Below are 17,962 nucleotides of genomic sequence, written 5' to 3' on the forward strand. Positions count from 1 at the left end.
AGGGGACTGAGGAGATGAGATACACCGGAGTAGCGACGCAAGCCCCGCCCGCGTATCCCGCACGCACACCCCGGGCGCAGGAAGGAGACGCAGACCAGAGCGCACTGCGGGATCTTTATTCAAGTAGGGCTGGCGCGGCGCTCAGGGCGCATCCAGCACCAGCAGCTTGTGCATGTACGAGTTCAGCCAGTGGCGGCGCTCGAGGGCGGCCAGCAGCCGCGCGCGCTCCCGGAAGGCCGCGTCGTCCGCCAGGGCCAGGCTCCGCCGGGACAGCTGGATGGCGGTTCCCGCCCAGGCCCGGCCGGGGGAACGGAGGCTGCGACGAGACCAAAAGAGCCGGTTACCGCGGGTCCCGGACCCCCGCCCGCCGCCACCTGTACCCCCCACCCCCGCCAAGGTCTAATTCGAAGCCCTGTCCCTGCATTGTCTGTGGAGGGGCTCGGCGTCTGTCCTCTGTCCCCCTGCCTCCCTCTGTACGGGTTTCTGTCTATTCACCGGGCTCGAAGCTCCCTGAGTACAGAGACGGAGTCGATGCCTGTGTCCACCCCCAGCGCTCAGCGCCCGGCCTGATGCACACTAAGAACCCAGTAAACTTCGCTCAAGGAACGAATCGCTACTGCTTCGGCTCCTCAAATCTCTCAACGCTTTTCTCAGAATCTTCTTGTACCTCTTCCTCGCGCTGATTCCTGTTCACGACTCCACCTCTCTCCACCCCTGGTCTCCGTCCTGGTCTCCGTCCTCCCCTCCGTCCTCCACCTCTCCATCCGCCTCCGCTCTGTGCCCCTTTCTCCTTGGGTCTGGTCCCACCTGTCTGAATCCCCGCCCCTCCCTGGGTGTCCCGGACGCCGCGCGTACCTGAGGACCCTGGCTGGGGGCAGGGCGACTCCTGAGGCTGTGCGGTCGCCCCAGGGCACAAGCAGCAGGAGCAGCAACAGCAGCAGCCGCACTCGGGGGCTCCTGGACATCTGGCGGTTCTCCATCACCTGTGGAGAGACAGGGAAGAGCTCAGTGAGGCCCACGTCCTGGCCCAGAACCCCGGATCCCACCATCCACCCACCTCCTGCGCCCCTTTGCAGGGCCCGCTACCGCACAGTGCGCTCGGACAGCCAGGCAGCAGCCCCCTTATATCGCCTCCACAGCCCCCGCAGCTGCCCAGTGACGCAGACCAGGGGGCTGGGGGCGCTGGGTCAGCTCCCCGCCCCCCCCCCCCAGGCTCATTAGGAGCCGCCAGCGGTAATGAGGAGCCAGGAGTGGGGGCCCTGCCTCTGCCTTGGCAGCCACCAACTAATTGGGACCAGGAGCTGGGACCTGAGGGGAAGCAGGAGGGGGAGAGACAGACAGACAGAGAAGTGGACACAGGAGGTGTGTCAGAGGGATAAAAATAGAGACCAGCAGAGGGACCATCAGAGCAGAAGCTAGAGACACAGAGAAAGAGACAGGGAAAGCAACAGAGGGACTGATGGGGAGAAGCAGAGACACATTGATGAAGTAACCATAAGAGGGAAGGACAAAGACAGAGTGACAGAGGGGAAGAAAGGGAGCAATAGAGGAGGAAGGAAAGAAGAGGAAGGAAGGGGGGGGTGGTGGTAAGAAGACAAAGAGCCAGCTGGAGATGGAGGGAAGGGGCTCCAAGAAAGCCATGAGATAGATAGCCAGCTAGCACAGGGATGCCCAGAGAGAAACCCAGGCAGCAGAGAACTGAAAGATAGAGTGAGAGATGGAGGGGGAGAAAGGCAGCAGAAGGCGAAAGGTAATGGGGCCTGGGGGTGGGTGAAGGCAGGTGAAGAAGGGAAAGACAGATCAGGGCCCCCAGGCTACCCTGTGCATGAGGCTAAGCCTTCCTGGGGAGGAGTTTGGGGGCATTGTGAAGGCCCAGTCCCCTCACACTGGCTCTCTACACACTGGGGGGAGGTGGGCCAAGGTTCAGAAGTCCTAAAGGGCAGTAGCAATCTGGGTATGTGACTGGCAAGACATGGGACCCTGGACTCTTATTTCCCCAGAGAGGAGAGGCCTGGGAACCTGAATTCCTGGATCTTCGGGGAGACAGCTGGAGGCCCAGACTCCTGGGTCTTCAAGTAAGAGGGCACCAAGGTTTTAGACTTGGGTTTGCATGTAGGAGATGGCAGATGGCCTGGATCCCTGGTTTCTTCCTTCTTTTTTCCTTTTTGATTTTATTTTTAAGATTTTATTTATTTGACAGCATAAGCAAGACTCAGACCTCAATCCCAGGGCCCTGGGATCATGACCTGAGCCCAAGGCAGATGCTTAACCGACTGAGCCACCCAGGCGCCCTCAGACGCATGGTTTCAAAGAAAAGATAGCTTGGTTGGGCCATATCCCTCCACCAGATAGATGATCTAATCCCTAACTCCCTTCCCCATTCCAGAGATGATGTTCTTTATCTCTGTCCCTTTAAGAGCACAAGGCTGTAGCCAGGCTCCCAGGATCCCCAGAGACAGGGTCAGGTGCATCACCTGCGCCCCTGGGACCCTACCTCCTGCTGCCCCTCCCGGAGCCATTCTGCAGCATTCACTGATCTCTGCGTCCAGCTCTGCTCATCTGCTGTTATCTTGGACCTCACTAAGCAGGTAAGAGACCCCAGGCCCCAAGTAACCGTGTCCTACTCAGGTATCTGGCACCCCCACCTCCACCTGAGCACAGACCTAGGTGTCTGCCCCAGACCAGTCCTGAGTCTGGGATCTCAGCGCTATCCTCAATAAACAGAGTGACCAGACTCCTGCCCCATTCAGAACCCTACACCCCTGTCTGCTGAGGGCCAAAGACTCGGAGTTTCCAGTCCCCTGGAGTTCAAAACACCTGTCTCCTTTCTACTCTGTAATCCAGATCCCCTAATCTTGCTCCTTCAAAATTCTAGGCATCTGAACCTTCAGGGCTCTCCTCTCTAAGGAACTAGGAATTTAGACCCACAGTGCCATCCACCCTCTGGAAACTGGAGTGAACCCCCAGCAGTCTTCTCTCCCAGTTCCCAGGAGTCTCCCTCCTCCCTCAGATCCAGGTCCGTCAGGCCCCCAGCCCGAGCCATTCCTTCTGAGCCTCCCCTAGTGTAAACAACTGTGCGGCGAAGGTGTGCGCGGAGCCATGGGAGAGGAAGGGATCCTATGTCCCCTTGGAGGTCTACACCCTCTGAAATAGAAGTAGAGGAGGTCTGAGGCCTTGGTGAGGTCTGAGGTCCTTCCCAATATTTCTGGGCCCCCTCGGGGAAACAGTTAAGGAAATTAACTACGACTCCCAAGAAGCCCCGCGCCTCCGTCTCCCTTAGCTACGGCGGCTACCGCCCCACAGCCTTCAGGGAGTTGCAGCTAGGTTCCTCTCCTTTCCTGGGCGCCGAGGTGGAAGAGATCTGGGCCCACCTGGGGGACGGGGCGTGGTCTCCGGGTGGGCGTGGCCTCTGGGAGTGGGCTGGTGTTCCTGCAGGCTTCCAACCTTAATCCCTTTCTTCTCGCTCCCCCGCAGCTATAGGCGTCTCCCAGAACTATGAAATCCCTCAGCCCCATCCTCTTCTTCCTCGTCTTCCTCCTCGCCGGGCTGGGTTCCAAGGCCGACCCTTCCGCCTCGCCGCTTACAGGCTCCGACTTCCCTGAGTTGGGCCACCCCTCTCAGACCTCCCCTCCTACTTCTGAGAATGCCACTAGAGACCTGCCTAACCCAGACTCCCCTGCGACTGCTTACCCTGAGCCCTCCAAATCACCTCATGCAGTTTCCCCTGAGCCCTTCCGCCTTGACTTCACTGAGACTACCAACCATGACCTCCGAGAAACCCCACACCCAGAGTCTTCTGAGAACCCTAAATTTAACTCACTCAATACCTCAATAGCAGACTCCCTGGAGACTCCCAAAATTAACCACTCCGAAATGACAGATCTAGAACCTTCTGAGACCCCCAAACCTGACCCGACTGACAGTCCACACCCAGAACCCCCAGAGACCCTCAAACCTAATCCCTCCAAAACCTCATATCCAGGATTTCCTGAGACCCCAAGCCCTGACCCTACCCAAACTCCACACCAAGAATCCCCAGAGATTCCCAAACTTAACTCCACCAAAGTCCCACTTGCAGAAGTCCCTGAGACCCCACATCCTGGCCCCACCAAGATTCTTCACTCCAAATCTCCAGAAACCCATAACCCTGGCACCACTGAAATCCCAAACTCTGAATTCCTCCAGACCCTCCATCCTGACTCTACTGAGACCCCCCACCCAGAATCCCAGGGAACTCACAACCCCAGCCCCACTGAAATGCCCCAAACAGAATCCCCCACACCCCAGTACCAAGATGCCACAGAGAATCCCATGACTTCTGACCCTGAGATCTCTGCCAGTCCTCACCCAGAAACGACTGCACCTTTCAAGGTCAAAGCTACTGCCCTAAATGAGCTGCCATTGAGTCCCAAACCAGAAACCCCTGCAGTGACCCAGCCTGAGTCCCTTAAATTGCCCACCTCAGTTTCTCCCGGGACAGTTGAGCTGAAGGCCTCCCAGAGCTCTAGCCTGAAAGGGCCTGATGCCCTTCTTCCCTCAGCCCGGATTGCGGGCCCCCCTGCTCCTCTGGGTTCCCCCAGTCAGCCGGCCCCTGCCACTCCGCGGGCCCCGCAGCGGCGCAGCCGAGGTGAGAGAGTCAGCACTATCATCGTGGTGGAACGAGTGGAGGAGACCGGTGAGGGGCCAGGACCGGACTTCTGGGTCGGAGGGAGGAGGGGGCGGGGGGTCGGGACTCCTGGGTCTGAAGGAGGAGGGCCTAGGGAACATCCCCTCCTCCCGGCCCCACCCCCGCCCGCTCCTGAGTGTGAGGCAGGAGGCGGCTGAGGGATGGTCTGGGGATGTGAGGGTGGAGGGGGGCCGGGGACCGGGGCTCCTGGGTCTCTGGAAGTAGGGGCTGGGAGTTTAGATTGCTCAGTCCTTGAACCCTGGTCCTTCAGGCGTGACCCTGGTGGGGCGCCCCCGGGGTGCGACGGGCGGGGCCCTCTGCCTCTTCCTCGCGGGGACCGGGCTGCTGATCGGCATTTTCCTGCTGCTCTGGTGTCTCTACCGCCGGGCGGCTCGACACCGGCCCTTCGCACACCACCGGCTTCCAAACGACGGAGATGAACCTGGTGAGCGACCCTCACAGCGCCCCTCTCCTTGAATGGCTGCATGTTTCTTTAACGCGGTTTCGCCTGGCACTTTAGGGCGCCCTGCCAAAACTCAGGTCCCCCAAACAACGTCAACAGAAGCGCCGACCCTTCCATGATTCTGCCCCCCAATTCTCCGAAATTCCCGGCGATAAGTCCAGCGCAGCTCCCAGTCCAGCTGGGAATTGCAACAAGCTGGGAGCAGCGGATCCCCACAAGCCCCGCCCCTTCCCCCTCCCAGGGGAGCCCCGTATGCCCCGCCCTCTCCACTGCAGGCCCCGCCCTGCTGCTCTGACGCCACGCCCCCTCTTCGATTCTTGGGGGCATCGCCCTTTAATTTGAAAACCCAAGCCCAGAAAACAATCTGAATCCTCTTTCCCACCTCCTCCGTGACCAGCGACGCAGCAGAGAGGATAGAACCCCTATCTGCCTAGTGATGCCCTCTCCCCTTTGCTCCCACAGTTATGCATTTGGAAGCCCCGAAGGACCCCTACGACCTTTACTTTTATGCCCCGGATGCTTGGGTCCCTTCACACATCGCCACTAAACAGCCGCCGACCACCCCACCGCTGCCGCCCAAGCTGCCCCCGCCGCCCCGCGGGAACCGCCCCCAGAGCCTGGAACCGCTCTCCCCCGCCACGCTCCCCAACAATTTCGTGTGAGCCCCACTCGCGTCCTGCCAGACCCGCGCCATCCCCGCACGGAGGAAGGACCCAGAGGTCCTTTCCTCCCGGTACGCTTTGCTGCATAGTAGTCCTCTCGGATAGGACGTTCAACACACCGAGATGCTTTTGCTGTGACTGGAGAACACCGTCTGAGGCCGAATAAATCAAGTGTTCCCCTGACTACACCCCTACTCTGGCCTGCTTCCTGGGAGAGGACGGGGCTGGGGCCCTGGGACTCTGGGTGTGACTGGAGGAGGGAGCTGGGGGCCCAGGCTTCTCTGACCGCCACGGCCAATGATGGCTGAGTGTGTACACCAAAGCATTTTATTGGGAGTGAGGCAGGGTTTACAGTCACAGAGACAAGAGACAAAAAGACACAACCCTGCTCCAAGGGAAAACACCCCTCTCTCCCAGCCCCATTCCCTTTCCGGGATCCCATGACTCCTCCTGCATATGGCCCCCAAATTCTAAGTCGAAAGAGGGGAGTCTGAGAAGGGAAGGATCCCAGATTTTGAGTCATTTAGCCCCTGAGGGACACAACAAATGGCCACTGAGAAAACAAGAGTAGTTCGAAACCACCCAGGAGAATAAAGTGCAAGGAATTAAGGGGAAGAGGGGCATCTGGAAACCACCATAGGGAAGTTCAATGATGGTGGCTTCACACCGTTGAGTCGATGGTCTTGAGCAGCCACTATTCAGACCTGAAAACGTGTCAGAAAAAGTGCATGGGGGTGGAGAGAGGCATAGTGTTAAAACCGTCATCTTGCTTCCCTAGACATTGTGCTAAGCTAGGGAGAAGGTCTTGGGGAATTTGGTGCTTCAGCAGAACCTGCTGGTGAAGGGAGGGGGTTGCGGGGAGGGGGGAGGGGGCTTGAAACCGCCATTCTCCCTCAGAAACGCTGGTGAGAATCGATCCCTAGAATGGCGGGGGTGGGCGATTGCTTAATCCAACCTGGAAAATGCAAAATGGAATCGGGAGAGGTTTGTAACTTCTAGAGGAAGACCTTGAATGTTTCTGAAAGGCAAGGAAGGCTGAGTAGTCTGGGGGTAGGGTTGGGGGTTTAGCCCGAGAGTGGGGGGGGGGGGCGGTAAAGGAAAGGGGCAGGGTAGGGTGCCTCAAAACCACAAGAGAGAGTAAAAGATTGAACTGTCCATTCAAATAGAGCCCTGAAAGGAGAGATTTGAAACCACTGAGGCAGAACAAGTGGAGAAGGAAAACCTTTGGGGGGAATTTGGGTATCCTTGAAACTGCCAGTCTGCAGCTTCACTACCCCTGAGAGGCGCGATTGGGAGGGGAAGAGGACTTGACAGCACTGGGGAAGAGGGCGAGTGCTTCTTAGGCCTGCAGCAGGACAGAGAGAACTGGGGTTCCTTGACAGTCACTCAGGCCAGTGATGTGTGGAATGGAGGTCCTGGAAACTGCCATTCAGTGGGAGGCACATGGTCAGTAGTCCCGGACAGGGGGTGGGGGTCTTGGGGGCTGAAATGTGCTGTGTGTGGCCCCATAGGAAGGAGGGGGGGCGGGAGGAGCCCCAGGGGGCTCAGCGTCATCCTCCATTTCGCTTTCGTCGCTGCCAGCCAGCTGGTCATGGCCAACGAAGCCACACTTCTCTTCGCTCATCTCCTCAGGCTCTGCCCACGGCTGCTTCTCCCCGGAAGCGAAGACCCCATAGAAGATGACACCCCCATAGTGCACCAGGGAGGCAATTAGAAATACATACTGCCACTCCTCGCGAGTCTGTGGGGGGACAAGGGGGAGGTGAGGTCAGAGGACAGAGAAACAGAAGGTAGAGCGAGAACCCGAGTGCACAGAGAGGGAGGCAGAGATCCAGAGGGAAGCGGAGAGACCAGGAGAGGGCAGGGATGCAGCCCAGCAACGGTGAAGCCAGTCAGGGAGGCCCCATACACAAACTGGGAGGGCGCGTGGGTCAGGGCTGGCGCACCGACCTTGTGCTTAGTCATGGCACCCACGATGATAGGGCACACCATGCCTGACAACGTGCCCACGCCGTTGGAGATGCCCATGAGGATGCTGGCGTAGCGCGGGGCGATGTCCAGGTGGTTCACGTTGAACCCTGGCGAGGCAGCCAGAAGGCATCACTCCCGATCACTCACTCCCCATTGAACCTCACTCGGGTGACTCCCGCCGCCAAGCCGCTCCTCCTCCCATCGCAACCTCTCCCGTCCCTCCTGCTCTTTCCACGCTGCCTTTTGCGAGGCTGGGAGGTCCCCTTCCTGAGCCAGGAAGTTCCCTACAGAGCTGTCCCGGGTCCGCCAAGCTGCAGACTCGCGGTTCTCACCAGAGATGGCGAAGCCGCTGAAGCCCACCGCGAGGACCAGGAAGGAGATGGCCACGCCCTTGGAGTGCGAGTAGCCGACCACCAGCAGCAGCGTGGCTTCCATGCCGAAGCCTGCGGAGGGTCGGAGGGCCGTGTCATCTGAGCGTTGGCGGCCCCACACCGCCCCTCCAGCCCCAGCCCGGCCACCTCCATGCCTGTCCCGTTCAGCCTTCTTTGTCTCGCATTCCGCCTGCGCCCGTCCTAACCAAAACCTCACCTCCCTAACGTCCGTGACCACGCGCCCCAGAGCCACCACGGCCCGGCTGGGCCCTCCATGGCCCCACTGCCTACCTAGGCCGCGGGCACTGAAGACGCAGGGTCGGAGCCCCACCCATGCACCTCCCCACCTTTCTTCGGTTCTCACTGATTAGGCAGCACGCCCCCCAGACCTCTCCAGGTCCCCCATTCATAGCCCCTCTAGATCGCCCAGTTCCCGTCCTGCTCCGCCCAGTCCCGTGTAGGCCCCGCCCTGCCAGATCGAACTTGAACTTGGTCTCCCCGGTGCTCCACCCGGATGGTCACACCCGCCTTGTCCTTCCAGCCGGTGGGCTTCGAGAGGGCCGCTGGAGATTCTGTTCCATCCAAGCCGGGCCTCGCCCCGTCTACGCCTTTTCGGACACGCCCCTGACCCCACCTCCGACCTCCGGGGGTCCCGCCCCGCCCTGGCCGTCCCAGACCCAGCGCAGGACCCCGTCCCACTCACCTCCACAGTTCATCAACTTGCGCACGTTAGTGGTGGACATGATTCGGCGGCTCCTTAGGAAGTCCGCGATCTGGCCGCCGATGGGCACGATGATGGTCATGACCAAGTGGGGCAACGCTGACACCAGGCCCACCTGCGCCAGGGGGCGTACAGAGCGAGGGCTCAGGGGCGGCTGGCCTGGCATCTCCACCCGCTTTCTGCACCTTTGGCTCCTCCCTGCCCCTCGTTCCCACCTCTTGGGATCCAGGCCCGACTGCTCCATCTCCCCCCGCTGCTCCCCCTGCCTTTCCTTCCTGGGCCCAACCTTGCTGATCTCGAAGCCAAACACCTCTTCGAAGTAGGCGGGCTGGGAGATAAGGAGCAGGTAGAACGTCCAGCTGCGGCAGAAGTTGGCCACGATGATGGCATAGACTGGCATGGACGTGAAGAAACGCCGCCAGGGTGTGTTAAATTTCTGTGGGGGAGGGGGGAGGTGGAGAGGAGAGGTCGCTAAGATAGAGACCAGGGCTGGGCTCTCTCCGTGTCTCTTCAGGTACCCAATCATAGTCCCAGAGAGACTCAGGTTTCCCGACCTCACCAAAACCTCTGTGGGGACCCTGTGGGGCATCCTAGCTTCACAGTGACACTTCAGGGATGCAGATGTCCCGCCTCTGCAGTGCCCCACCGGTGCATAGGTGTCCGGACCCCACGATGACCCTCAGGGACCCGTAAAGGTGAGCCCGGGAATCTATTTCCATTCCATTATGCCCCCTAATTCTAGCCTCACTCATCCCAAGGTCTGAGTCCTCCACATTCAAATCCCGCTTCTGCTGGCTTAACCACGCCCCACATCGGTTCCGTCCTCAGCACCTGCTAATCCTCCCCCCCCCCCGCTTTAGCCCCGCCTCCTAGGTTCTAGCCCCGCCCACCGCACCTCCCAGTTTGGTCTCCTCTGAGAGTCTAGAGGAACCCACCGCGATCTACACACTGTGGAGGTTCGAAGCCCCCGGTTCTCCTGCCTCCCTGCCTGAATATCTCTCCTTGCCCCATGGCGCCTCCGCCCCCGCAGGCTTGGGCCCTGACCGTGACCGGGTTCATGAGTTTGGCGCTCTCGCCGATGGCGTCCTCGATGTACTTGCGCTCCTCTTCCGAAATGCTGGGGTGCAGAGCCGGGGACTCATAGGAGACGAGCAGCCAGAACAAGTACCAAAAGATCCCGAAGCTGCCTGGGGAGGGTCAGGAGAGGGATGGAAGCGAGGTGACGACCGGCCTCGCTCCGCCCCTGCGCCACCCAGACCAAGGCGTCCAGGCCCCTCACCGTAGACATAGAACACAGAGCTCCATCCTGAGTACTGCACCAGGACCCCGGCGAGGGGCATCGCGACCACCGCCCCAGCATAGGAACCTAAGGGGGAGGACGCAATATGTAGACCAGGCTCATCTATCCTCAGATCCGGGAATGGGGCCTCCCAGCCCCTGCCTTCCGGGGACAGAGAAGTACAGGCCACAGTCCCTCCTCCCTCAGACCCGCATGTCTGGATCCCAGCCCCTTCTTCTCACCGCAAAAGGCTGTTGTTGCCAAGCGACTCCGCTCTAAGGGCGGGGCCCATTTGCTCCAGATGCCATGGCAGGCAGGGTACGTGACCCCCTAGGAAGGAGAAAACCAAAGTCAACGAGAAGAGGCGGAGTGAGAACAGGCACAGGGTCATATGGAGCGGGGCTTTACCTCTACCAACCCCTGCAGGATCCTCACGAAGATGACACAGCCATAATGGACTCGGGCAGCCGAGGGGATCAGCATGTTTAGAGTGGATGTAGCCACAATGGCAAAGCCGAAAACCCTGGTGGGAAGAGTCCATAGTACGAGAATGGGGTCCAGCGATTCCACCAAAGCTAGGATTCTGTTCTTTCTGCCCACGGAGGGCCAGGCCTTGTGGTCCCCCAGAACGTCTGCCCCCACCTTCTCTGCAACTCTCACCTCCCACAACCACAAGCCCCGCCTTTCTCTAAGACCCCGCCCCCAATCCAGGCCCCTCCTATCCCCCCCAGCCCGGAAATGCCGGGCCACACCTTCTAAGTTGTTCCCGCCCACCTTGAAACCCCAGCCATGTACCTGTTGGCTGCGAATTTTTGGCAGATAAATCCTCCGGGAATCTGGGTGACAATGTAGCCCCAGAAAAAGGAGCCGTGTATGAGGCCAACAGTCTCTGGATCCCAGTTAAATTGAGCTTTCTGCAGGCCAAAAGGCATGTCAAACCAGTGGCCCTGACCCCAGGCTCTGACCCTCCACCAATCAACACAGACAGATTTATCCCTCAGCCAATCAGCAACAAGGACCCCTCTCGCGACAAAACACCTGGCCAATCAGAGATCATGCCGTCCTCCCAGTTCAGTTTGCCCAGGCTGCCGGGCCGCACTACCGTAGCAACCGGGCCTGTCGCTGCCTGGAAGCCTCGCTCTGCCAGCTTCCTGGCTCCAGGGCCGGGAATGTCTAGGGGCCCGTCAATGGGGTGGGTACTGTGTGTCTCCACTTACTTCTCTTAACCAACCTACGAACTGTTTGCGGAGTGACTGGGTGGGGTCTAGTCAGGGATGAGAAGCAGCCGAAGGTGCGAAGGTGCGAGGTAGACCCGTGCCTAAGTCAGGAATTTTTCCTGAGGCAGGGGCACGGCCTACCCCGGAGTTAAAATAGGGAGAAAGTGGGGCGCCTGGCTGGCTCGGTCGGTAAAGCATGCAACTCTTGATCTTGGGGTTGTAAGTTCGAGCCCTCGGTTGAGTGTAAAGATTACATTAAAAATATTTTAAAAAAGGGGAGGGGGGAGAAAGTCTGAGATGAGGCGGCCTCTAGGTAAAGGCCAGAGCAGATGAAGCGGGATGTAGCGGGGACGGAACTTCAGAAAAGCCAGGATCAAACTTCAGCGTGGAGCCCGCAATGGGACTGGGGTTAGGTTGTGACACTGGGACAGGCGTGGGTGGCAGGTGGAGCAAAGTTGCTAGGAGCCTTACAAGGGAGCAGGGGCAACACGCAGGAACCCCAATAGTGGCGCAGAGTCTGCATTTGGAAATTAGGGGCCTGAACTAAACAGGGGCGGGGCTTAGGAATGGGAGAGCCCCGAGGCAGAAGGGAGCCAGCCCTAGGGGGCGCGCGGATGGGCGGGGCTGCTAAGGCTGGGGTTAGAAGGGGCTTGGCCTGGGCTTAGCCGGGAGCAGCGTGACGTCATCAGAGGGTGTGGGCAGAGCTAGGTGGGCCCGCGAGCCAGGCCACGCCCCTGAACTACCTGCACCACCACGTGGCCCCCGCGGTGGGTCGTGCTGTTGTTGACCATGGAGACGATGGCCACGCCCAGGTTGCAGCGGATACCAAAGCTGATGCAGAAGCCCAGACCGCTCATGATGGCGATAATGTAGCGACGAGGGAGACCGAAACAGGTGCAGTCCACTACCGGCGGGTCCCGTGTCTGCGTCGTCACTGGGCGCCCGTCGGCACTCAGCTCTAGCGTCTCTGCACCTTCCTGTCGCTTCTCCAGAAGCCTGCGGGGCAGCAAGAGTCCAGCACTCTCATAAGTCCAGTCCGCCCGCCACCTCCTCCCCATGACACAGGAGTCCAGGGCAAAACCTGCTGCTTTTCAAAACGCTAAGGATCCTAAGCCCGCACTCCATCCTTCCCCAGGAGTCCAGGAACTTCTCTAGCTTCCTTCCCCCCTACCCCGGGGATCCAGGAAGCTAGACCCCTCTCTCCGTCCCTTTCAGACCAGAAATTCACACTGCCAGCCCCCTTCTCCTGCAGACTTAGGTGTGGAGGTCCTCAGTCCCCCTTTCCCCCAGCCCCATTATCTCTCGACACTCAGGAGTTTTAGACCCCAAACTACACTTGGTGACCGAAGAGCCTATGCCCCCAGCCCCCATCCCGAGGCCCAGAGACTCTTTCCAGCCCCCTCTCCCAGATATGAGTCTATTTGAGGAAGCAAAAGGCGCTAAGGAGATGCTTCAGCAAAGGTGTCAAAAGAACAGATGCTTCTCAGCCACGTCTGCTATATATACCGCCCGCCCTCCTCCCCAGCCCCCAGTGGCGTGCCCTTCCCTGCTTCCAGGCCCCAGGTGTGGGGCTGACTTCCAGCTGATGCCCTTCAGACACCAGAAGCCCATTCCCTGGGGCGGGGGAGAAGTCAGGGTCCCTGGAATCCAGCAGCCCAGCCAGTCATCCCTGGGGAACCTTGAGTTCAGGCTGTCAGCTAGGGGATGGGGGGGGGGGGTGGCGGGTGGTGTCCTGGCAAGGGACAGATGGCCCTGGTAGGGGGATTGGCTCAGTCCCCAGCGTGGCTCTCGCCCCCGCCCGTTCTGGAACGGGGATTGAGTCTGTGATGATGGATAGCGTATTTGGAGAGCCACCTCACACCCAGAGAGAGGTTGCCGGGAAAGAGAGGTGCCCTGAGACAGGTGTGCAAAGACCCAAAAGGAGGGCGACAGAGATGGGAGGGGGACAGAGGCAAAAACAAAAGGATCAGAGATACAGATGGAGGGACAGAGACCCAGAGAGAAAAGGGGGAACAGAACAGGGACCCTAGGAGGGAAGGGGACAGAAACTCAGAGATGGAGGGGGGACAGAAACTCAGAGATGGAGGGGGGACAGAGACCCAAACATAGGTGGAGACAGAAACCCAAAAGAGAGGCCACAAATGCAGAGACCAGAACGTTGAGAGAAAGATGGAGAGACCGGGAGACCGAGGAGAGGCGTGATTTGTGAGATACGGCCCCTCTCTGAGGCGGGTACGCAGCCAGGGGATCGGGCTGGATCCCAGGAAGGGGCTAGAACAGATGGAGGCGAGGGAGACTGGGACGGGGGAGGAAAGAACAGCCAGACGGTCTGGGGGGAGGCGGGTGGAAGAGATGAGAGAACACAGCCACCCTCCCCATCCTAGAACTTAAGGGGGGGGGCGCTAAGAAACGGGGGTGGGAGAAAGAGCCTGGGGGAGTGGACAGAACCCAGGAGGGTAGAGGAATGACAGCCAGAGAGAGGGGGAATAAATGCCCCAGAATGACAGTGCAGGGTGGTGGGGACTGCCCACCACCCCGAGTCAGAACTCAGAACGTGCCTGCCAGTGTAATTAGACTTTGACCCAGAACCCTGTGGTTGCTATTTGACCCTGACACTCAGGAGGTGCTCGCAGCCCCTGCAATTTGATACTCAGTCTAATATTCTAATATGTCTGGATCTTTGACCAAGGCTTTCTATTTTTTAAATTTGATTTTATCTATTTATTTGTCAGAGAGAGAAAGAGAGAGAGAGGGAACCCAAGCAGGGAGAGCGGCAGGCAGAGAAGCAGGCTCCCCGCCGAGCAAGGAGTCCAATGCGGGACTCAATCCCAGGACCCTGAGATCACAACGGAGTTGACGACAGACGCTCAACCGAATGAGCCACCCACGCGCCCCATGACCAAGACTTTCTAAGTGGGGTGTGGTGGGGGCTCCCACATCTAGAAAATGGGAGCAGGGGTAGAATGTGAGGTTATGGAGAGGGAACCTCCAGGTGATACTGATCATCTCAGGATGGGAGAACCAGGGGCACAGAGATGACGTGCCCCAAGTGCTTCGCCTCCCCACCAGAGAGAGGGGAGAGCCTGGAGGGACATCCTCCTCCCTTTCCTGGAGCCTGGAACTCAGGTCTGAGGACTTGAGGACGAGGAAGAAGGCACCCTTAGGAAGCAGTTCACCAAAATGAAGCCGGTGTCACAGTCTCCCTCTCTGTGTCTCTGTCTTTGCTTCTCTGGGGTTCTCTGTCCACTCCCCTGCTGCCCCAAGGCCTCTATCCCCTTATATCCCTTGGTACTATCTTCCCATTGCACAGCTAAGGAAAAACGGAGGTTCAGAAAGCAGAAATCGCATTTCCAAGGTCACACACCAGAGTGGTGATGGGTCCTGATCATCTCCTGGCCCCCGGGATCGCCCCAACCAAGGCCTGGCTCTCAGGAAGGAGGCATCTTGGTGCCTGTCTCTCCTGCATTTCCCTTCCTGGTGCGTCCTTGCCCCAAGTCACTCTGGGTTACCCCCTGTTTCCTGGGCTGAGGGAGTTCCCCACCCACTCTAGGATCACTCATCTCATCTCGAGGAAACTGTAGCCTCCATCCCCAGCTTGGGAGGGGCGGGCCTGGGTTCAAATGATGGCACTTGCACTTATCTGTGGATTTGTCCCCCTTCTCGAACTGAGCCTCAGTTTCCCCAGTTTTGTCTAAAGGATTGAATGGAATCAGGGGGTTATTCCCGATATGGGGCAACCTCAGGGTTCAGATGCAGGGATCTTCTCAACTTCTATCTCCTTGGTGAGTGTCCTGGTGGGAGCTCTGAGGTCTGGGGTCTGCGGGGTAGTGCTCAGGAGGCAGCTCAGAGAGGTGAAAGTTAGGCACAGACAGACTGAGAGAAACCCAGACACAGAGACACAGATGAGGAGCAGGGACTGAGGGAGGGGGCCTGCGGAGCACATCCCTCCTGCCACCACCACCCCCTTCCAGCCCCCTCCGTCAGCACGTCTCTCTCCCTCTCCTGACTTCGCACTGATGTATTTTGAGAAACTCGTGAAAGGAGGCGAGAAAAAGGGTGGGGAGGGGCTGGAAGATTGGGAAAAGAAGGGGTGAGGTTATCTCAGCTCCCCCTCCCCCCACTGCGCCATCTTCCTGCCCCCTCCCTTCTGTCCAGCCTTATTCCCATCTCTCCAGTTCCTAGAGGGTGGGGGACCTTTGGGGCTAGGAGGTGACCTGCGGCGAGCAGGACTAGTGTTCGTCTGAGAGAAGGACTTGCACAGCCTAAGGAGATGGACCGAGGGTCAACTAAAGATAGGGTCAGGGCTAAGGGGACAGGGTTGGAGGGAACAGCAGCAGGGGCATGGTGCTGATGGGGCCGTCTCCTCCCCGCACTGTGGCCAGATATTTTTAGGCTTCTCCGCAGCTGAGTAATTTCTCTGACTTGGAGCCAGGGCTGGGGTTGGGGGTGAGAGGCTGGGGGGAGGTGTCCAGACTGCCCTGGAGACACTCAGGTCACTGGGGTCATCTCCCTGGATGAAAAGAAGTCCTTCCTAGCTCTAGGCTATATCCTCTGGGAAGTCTACCGTCACCCAGGAGCCTCATTTTTGGCCTGCAACTTCCTTCTCCCCCAGAGACCCAGGATACCCCGGCTTCTCCTCCCAGCTTAGCTCTCCTCAAGGACAAGGACCAATGGGCCCCAATCCGCTTTAGCTTCAGATTAAACTCTCTGAGAGATGGAAACTGAGAAGACACAGGGAGATGGAGACACCCAGGATGGGGGATTAGAAACCCAGAGAGAGGGGGACAGACATCCAAAAGGAAAGAGTCAGAGACCTAGAGAGAGGGCAGCAGAGACTTGGGGGGTGGGAGACAGAGACCCAAAAGGGGGCAGAGATCCGAAGAAAGGAGGCAGAGTGAAGATAAGTAAACGGAGACCAAAAGTGGGGAAGAGGGTCAGAGACCCAAGAGAGGAAAAAAGGATAAAGTCGGGGTGGGGTGGGGCACAGAAAAATGAACGAGGTGATGGATGAGACTGGACCAAGGAGAGGGGACCACGGAAAAAGGAGGGAGAAAACCGGACAGATGGACGGAACCCCCACCCACGGGTATCGCCCGTCCATCTGTCCGTCCAGGCCTGGGTAGGAATGTGCGTCCTCCGCGGACCCTCGGGCTCTTTCCCGCCCAGGACCCTCACCACGCTCACCGGTGCAGCCTCCCGAGGGCACGACCCGCTAGCTTCCGAAACTCCTCCTGACGGAACTCCATGGTGGCTGCCCCTGCCGCCGGTCCCCCCGCCGATCCCCCCGCCCGCGGGCCCGGGCGGCCGCGTCCGGGTTCCCGGGGTCCGCCCCGGCCCGGCCGGCCCCGCAGCTCCGCTCGGGGGGAAGGAGGCTGCGTGAGCGGCTGCCTAGGGGCTGTAGCTGGACTCAGCGTCGGGGGCGGGCGGGCGGTGGAGATGCCCCGCCCATCCCCGATAGACCACGCCTCTTGTGTTCTAGTCCCGCCCCCTTTCGTAGCCCTCCAGCTCCGTTCTGCCCCAGCCCTTTCATTCCAAGACCACGCCTCTGGGCTCTGAACCCGCTCCTTTGAGTTGCATCGCCCCAGTTCTATCGCTTCCCAGAGTTACTTCCCCGTTCCATCCCCCCCCCCCAGCTCTTTTTCTTTTCTCTCTTCCCGAGTTCTCTTGCTCACCTGAGGTTTCCCTCTCCTTTTTAGTTCGCCCTAATTTCGTCCTTGCTTTTCGTCCCCTACGGTTCCATCTTCTGCGTTTTCATCCTCCCAGCCCATCCCTGCGAGTTTCTGTGCCCTCCAGTTCTACATCCCGCCCCCCGATTTCCATCCCCATCCCTTGTCATCCTCAGTTCTAACTTCCTCATTCAGAGGGTGCTTTTCCCATTCAGGGAATTCTTTCCCCCTGAATTCCGACCCCCATTTCGATCCACCCTCTAGTTCTTCCCCCAACCGATTTCTTCCCTCTTGGCTTCCATCCACTGTTTCCATCTTTCCTTTTTTAAATTCTATCCCTTTCCAATTCTATTTCCTCTCCGGGCGCATGCCTCTCCTGATTCTTTCATCCTTTATTTCCTTCCCCCCTGAGTTCCATCTCACAGTTACACGCCCGTCCCCAGGAGCGACCCCCATAATTCCCAACCACCCTTTGAGTTCCTGTGCCTACTCCCCCCGAGTTCTCTTCCCGCCCCTTGAGTTCGGACCCCTCCCCTGAGATCTGTCTCTGCCCTAATTTTTGCCCCCTCCCCCTGGAATCGGTCGGTCGGAGTTCTGTCCCCACCCACTGACTTCTTTCCCCGCCCCCTGAGTTGTGTCCCCTCCTGCTGGGGTCTGTCCCCGCCTTCTTACTCCTTCTCTGCCAGCCCTGCCCCCTTGGGGTTGATCCCGGAAGGTTTCTCCCGCCCAGGCCCTGCCCCTGCTCCTTTCGCCAGACCAGCCCTTCTCCCCGACGCTGAGTCCACCTCCAGATCCAAGCCCCGGGAGGGTGCTCCTTTCCTCACAGCCTCCCTGAGTCGGGCCGCAAATGCATTTGGGATTAAATTTTCATGATGTGGCACAAGCTCTCAAGGGGGTAGGGAGGGAGCAGCCGGCGCGGCGGGCGGGCGCCACGGACCCGGTGGCC

General features: G+C 59.2%; 3 protein-coding genes across 3 annotated transcripts; 1 reads left to right on the forward strand and 2 right to left on the reverse strand.

The window, feature by feature from the left end:
- Nucleotides 1-141: 141 nt before the first annotated feature.
- PTH2 (parathyroid hormone 2) lies at nt 142-3,578 on the reverse strand. The gene is made up of 3 exons (XM_045986956.1): nt 3,445-3,578; nt 856-983; nt 142-316 (listed from the first exon to the last, which is right to left on the reverse strand). The coding sequence occupies exons 2-3, from the start codon at nt 978-980 to the stop codon at nt 142-144; spliced, it is 300 nt and encodes a 99-aa protein (XP_045842912.1). The 5' UTR covers nt 981-983; nt 3,445-3,578.
- GFY (golgi associated olfactory signaling regulator) lies at nt 3,496-5,791 on the forward strand. The gene is made up of 3 exons (XM_045986955.1): nt 3,496-4,675; nt 4,938-5,111; nt 5,592-5,791. Exons 1-3 carry the CDS (start codon nt 3,496-3,498, stop codon nt 5,789-5,791), a joined length of 1,554 nt encoding a protein of 517 aa, XP_045842911.1.
- A 311-nt stretch (nt 5,792-6,102) lies between these two features.
- On the reverse strand, nt 6,103-16,708 carry SLC17A7 (solute carrier family 17 member 7). The gene is made up of 12 exons (XM_045986858.1): nt 16,535-16,708; nt 12,094-12,346; nt 10,929-11,047; nt 10,542-10,656; nt 10,376-10,463; nt 10,134-10,220; nt 9,899-10,041; nt 9,141-9,290; nt 8,837-8,969; nt 8,095-8,205; nt 7,742-7,869; nt 6,103-7,532 (listed from the first exon to the last, which is right to left on the reverse strand). The coding sequence occupies exons 1-12, from the start codon at nt 16,594-16,596 to the stop codon at nt 7,239-7,241; spliced, it is 1,683 nt and encodes a 560-aa protein (XP_045842814.1). The 5' UTR covers nt 16,597-16,708; the 3' UTR covers nt 6,103-7,238.
- Nucleotides 16,709-17,962: the final 1,254 nt, after the last annotated feature.

Source organism: Meles meles, chromosome 19 (genome assembly GCF_922984935.1).
Source record: "Meles meles chromosome 19, mMelMel3.1 paternal haplotype, whole genome shotgun sequence".
In the NCBI taxonomy this organism is placed as follows: Eukaryota; Metazoa; Chordata; class Mammalia; order Carnivora; family Mustelidae; genus Meles; species Meles meles.

Coding starts and splice junctions, on each gene's coding strand:
- PTH2 (XM_045986956.1), bottom strand. CDS start 980: ATGGAGAACCGCCAGATGTCCAGGAGCCCCCGAGTGCGGCTGCTGCTG. Junction 317..855: donor CCCCCAGCCAGGGTCCTCAG/GTACGCGCGGCG, acceptor GTCTCGTCGCAG/CCTCCGTTCCCCCGGCCGGG.
- GFY (XM_045986955.1), top strand. CDS start 3,496: ATGAAATCCCTCAGCCCCATCCTCTTCTTCCTCGTCTTCCTCCTCGCC. Junction 4,676..4,937: donor GGAACGAGTGGAGGAGACCG/GTGAGGGGCCAG, acceptor CTGGTCCTTCAG/GCGTGACCCTGGTGGGGCGC. Junction 5,112..5,591: donor AAACGACGGAGATGAACCTG/GTGAGCGACCCT, acceptor TTGCTCCCACAG/TTATGCATTTGGAAGCCCCG.
- SLC17A7 (XM_045986858.1), bottom strand. CDS start 16,596: ATGGAGTTCCGTCAGGAGGAGTTTCGGAAGCTAGCGGGTCGTGCCCTC. Junction 10,657..10,928: donor CAAAAATTCGCAGCCAACAG/GTACATGGCTGG, acceptor TCTTCCCACCAG/GGTTTTCGGCTTTGCCATTG. Junction 8,970..9,140: donor TTGGCTTCGAGATCAGCAAG/GTTGGGCCCAGG, acceptor CCCCTGGCGCAG/GTGGGCCTGGTGTCAGCGTT.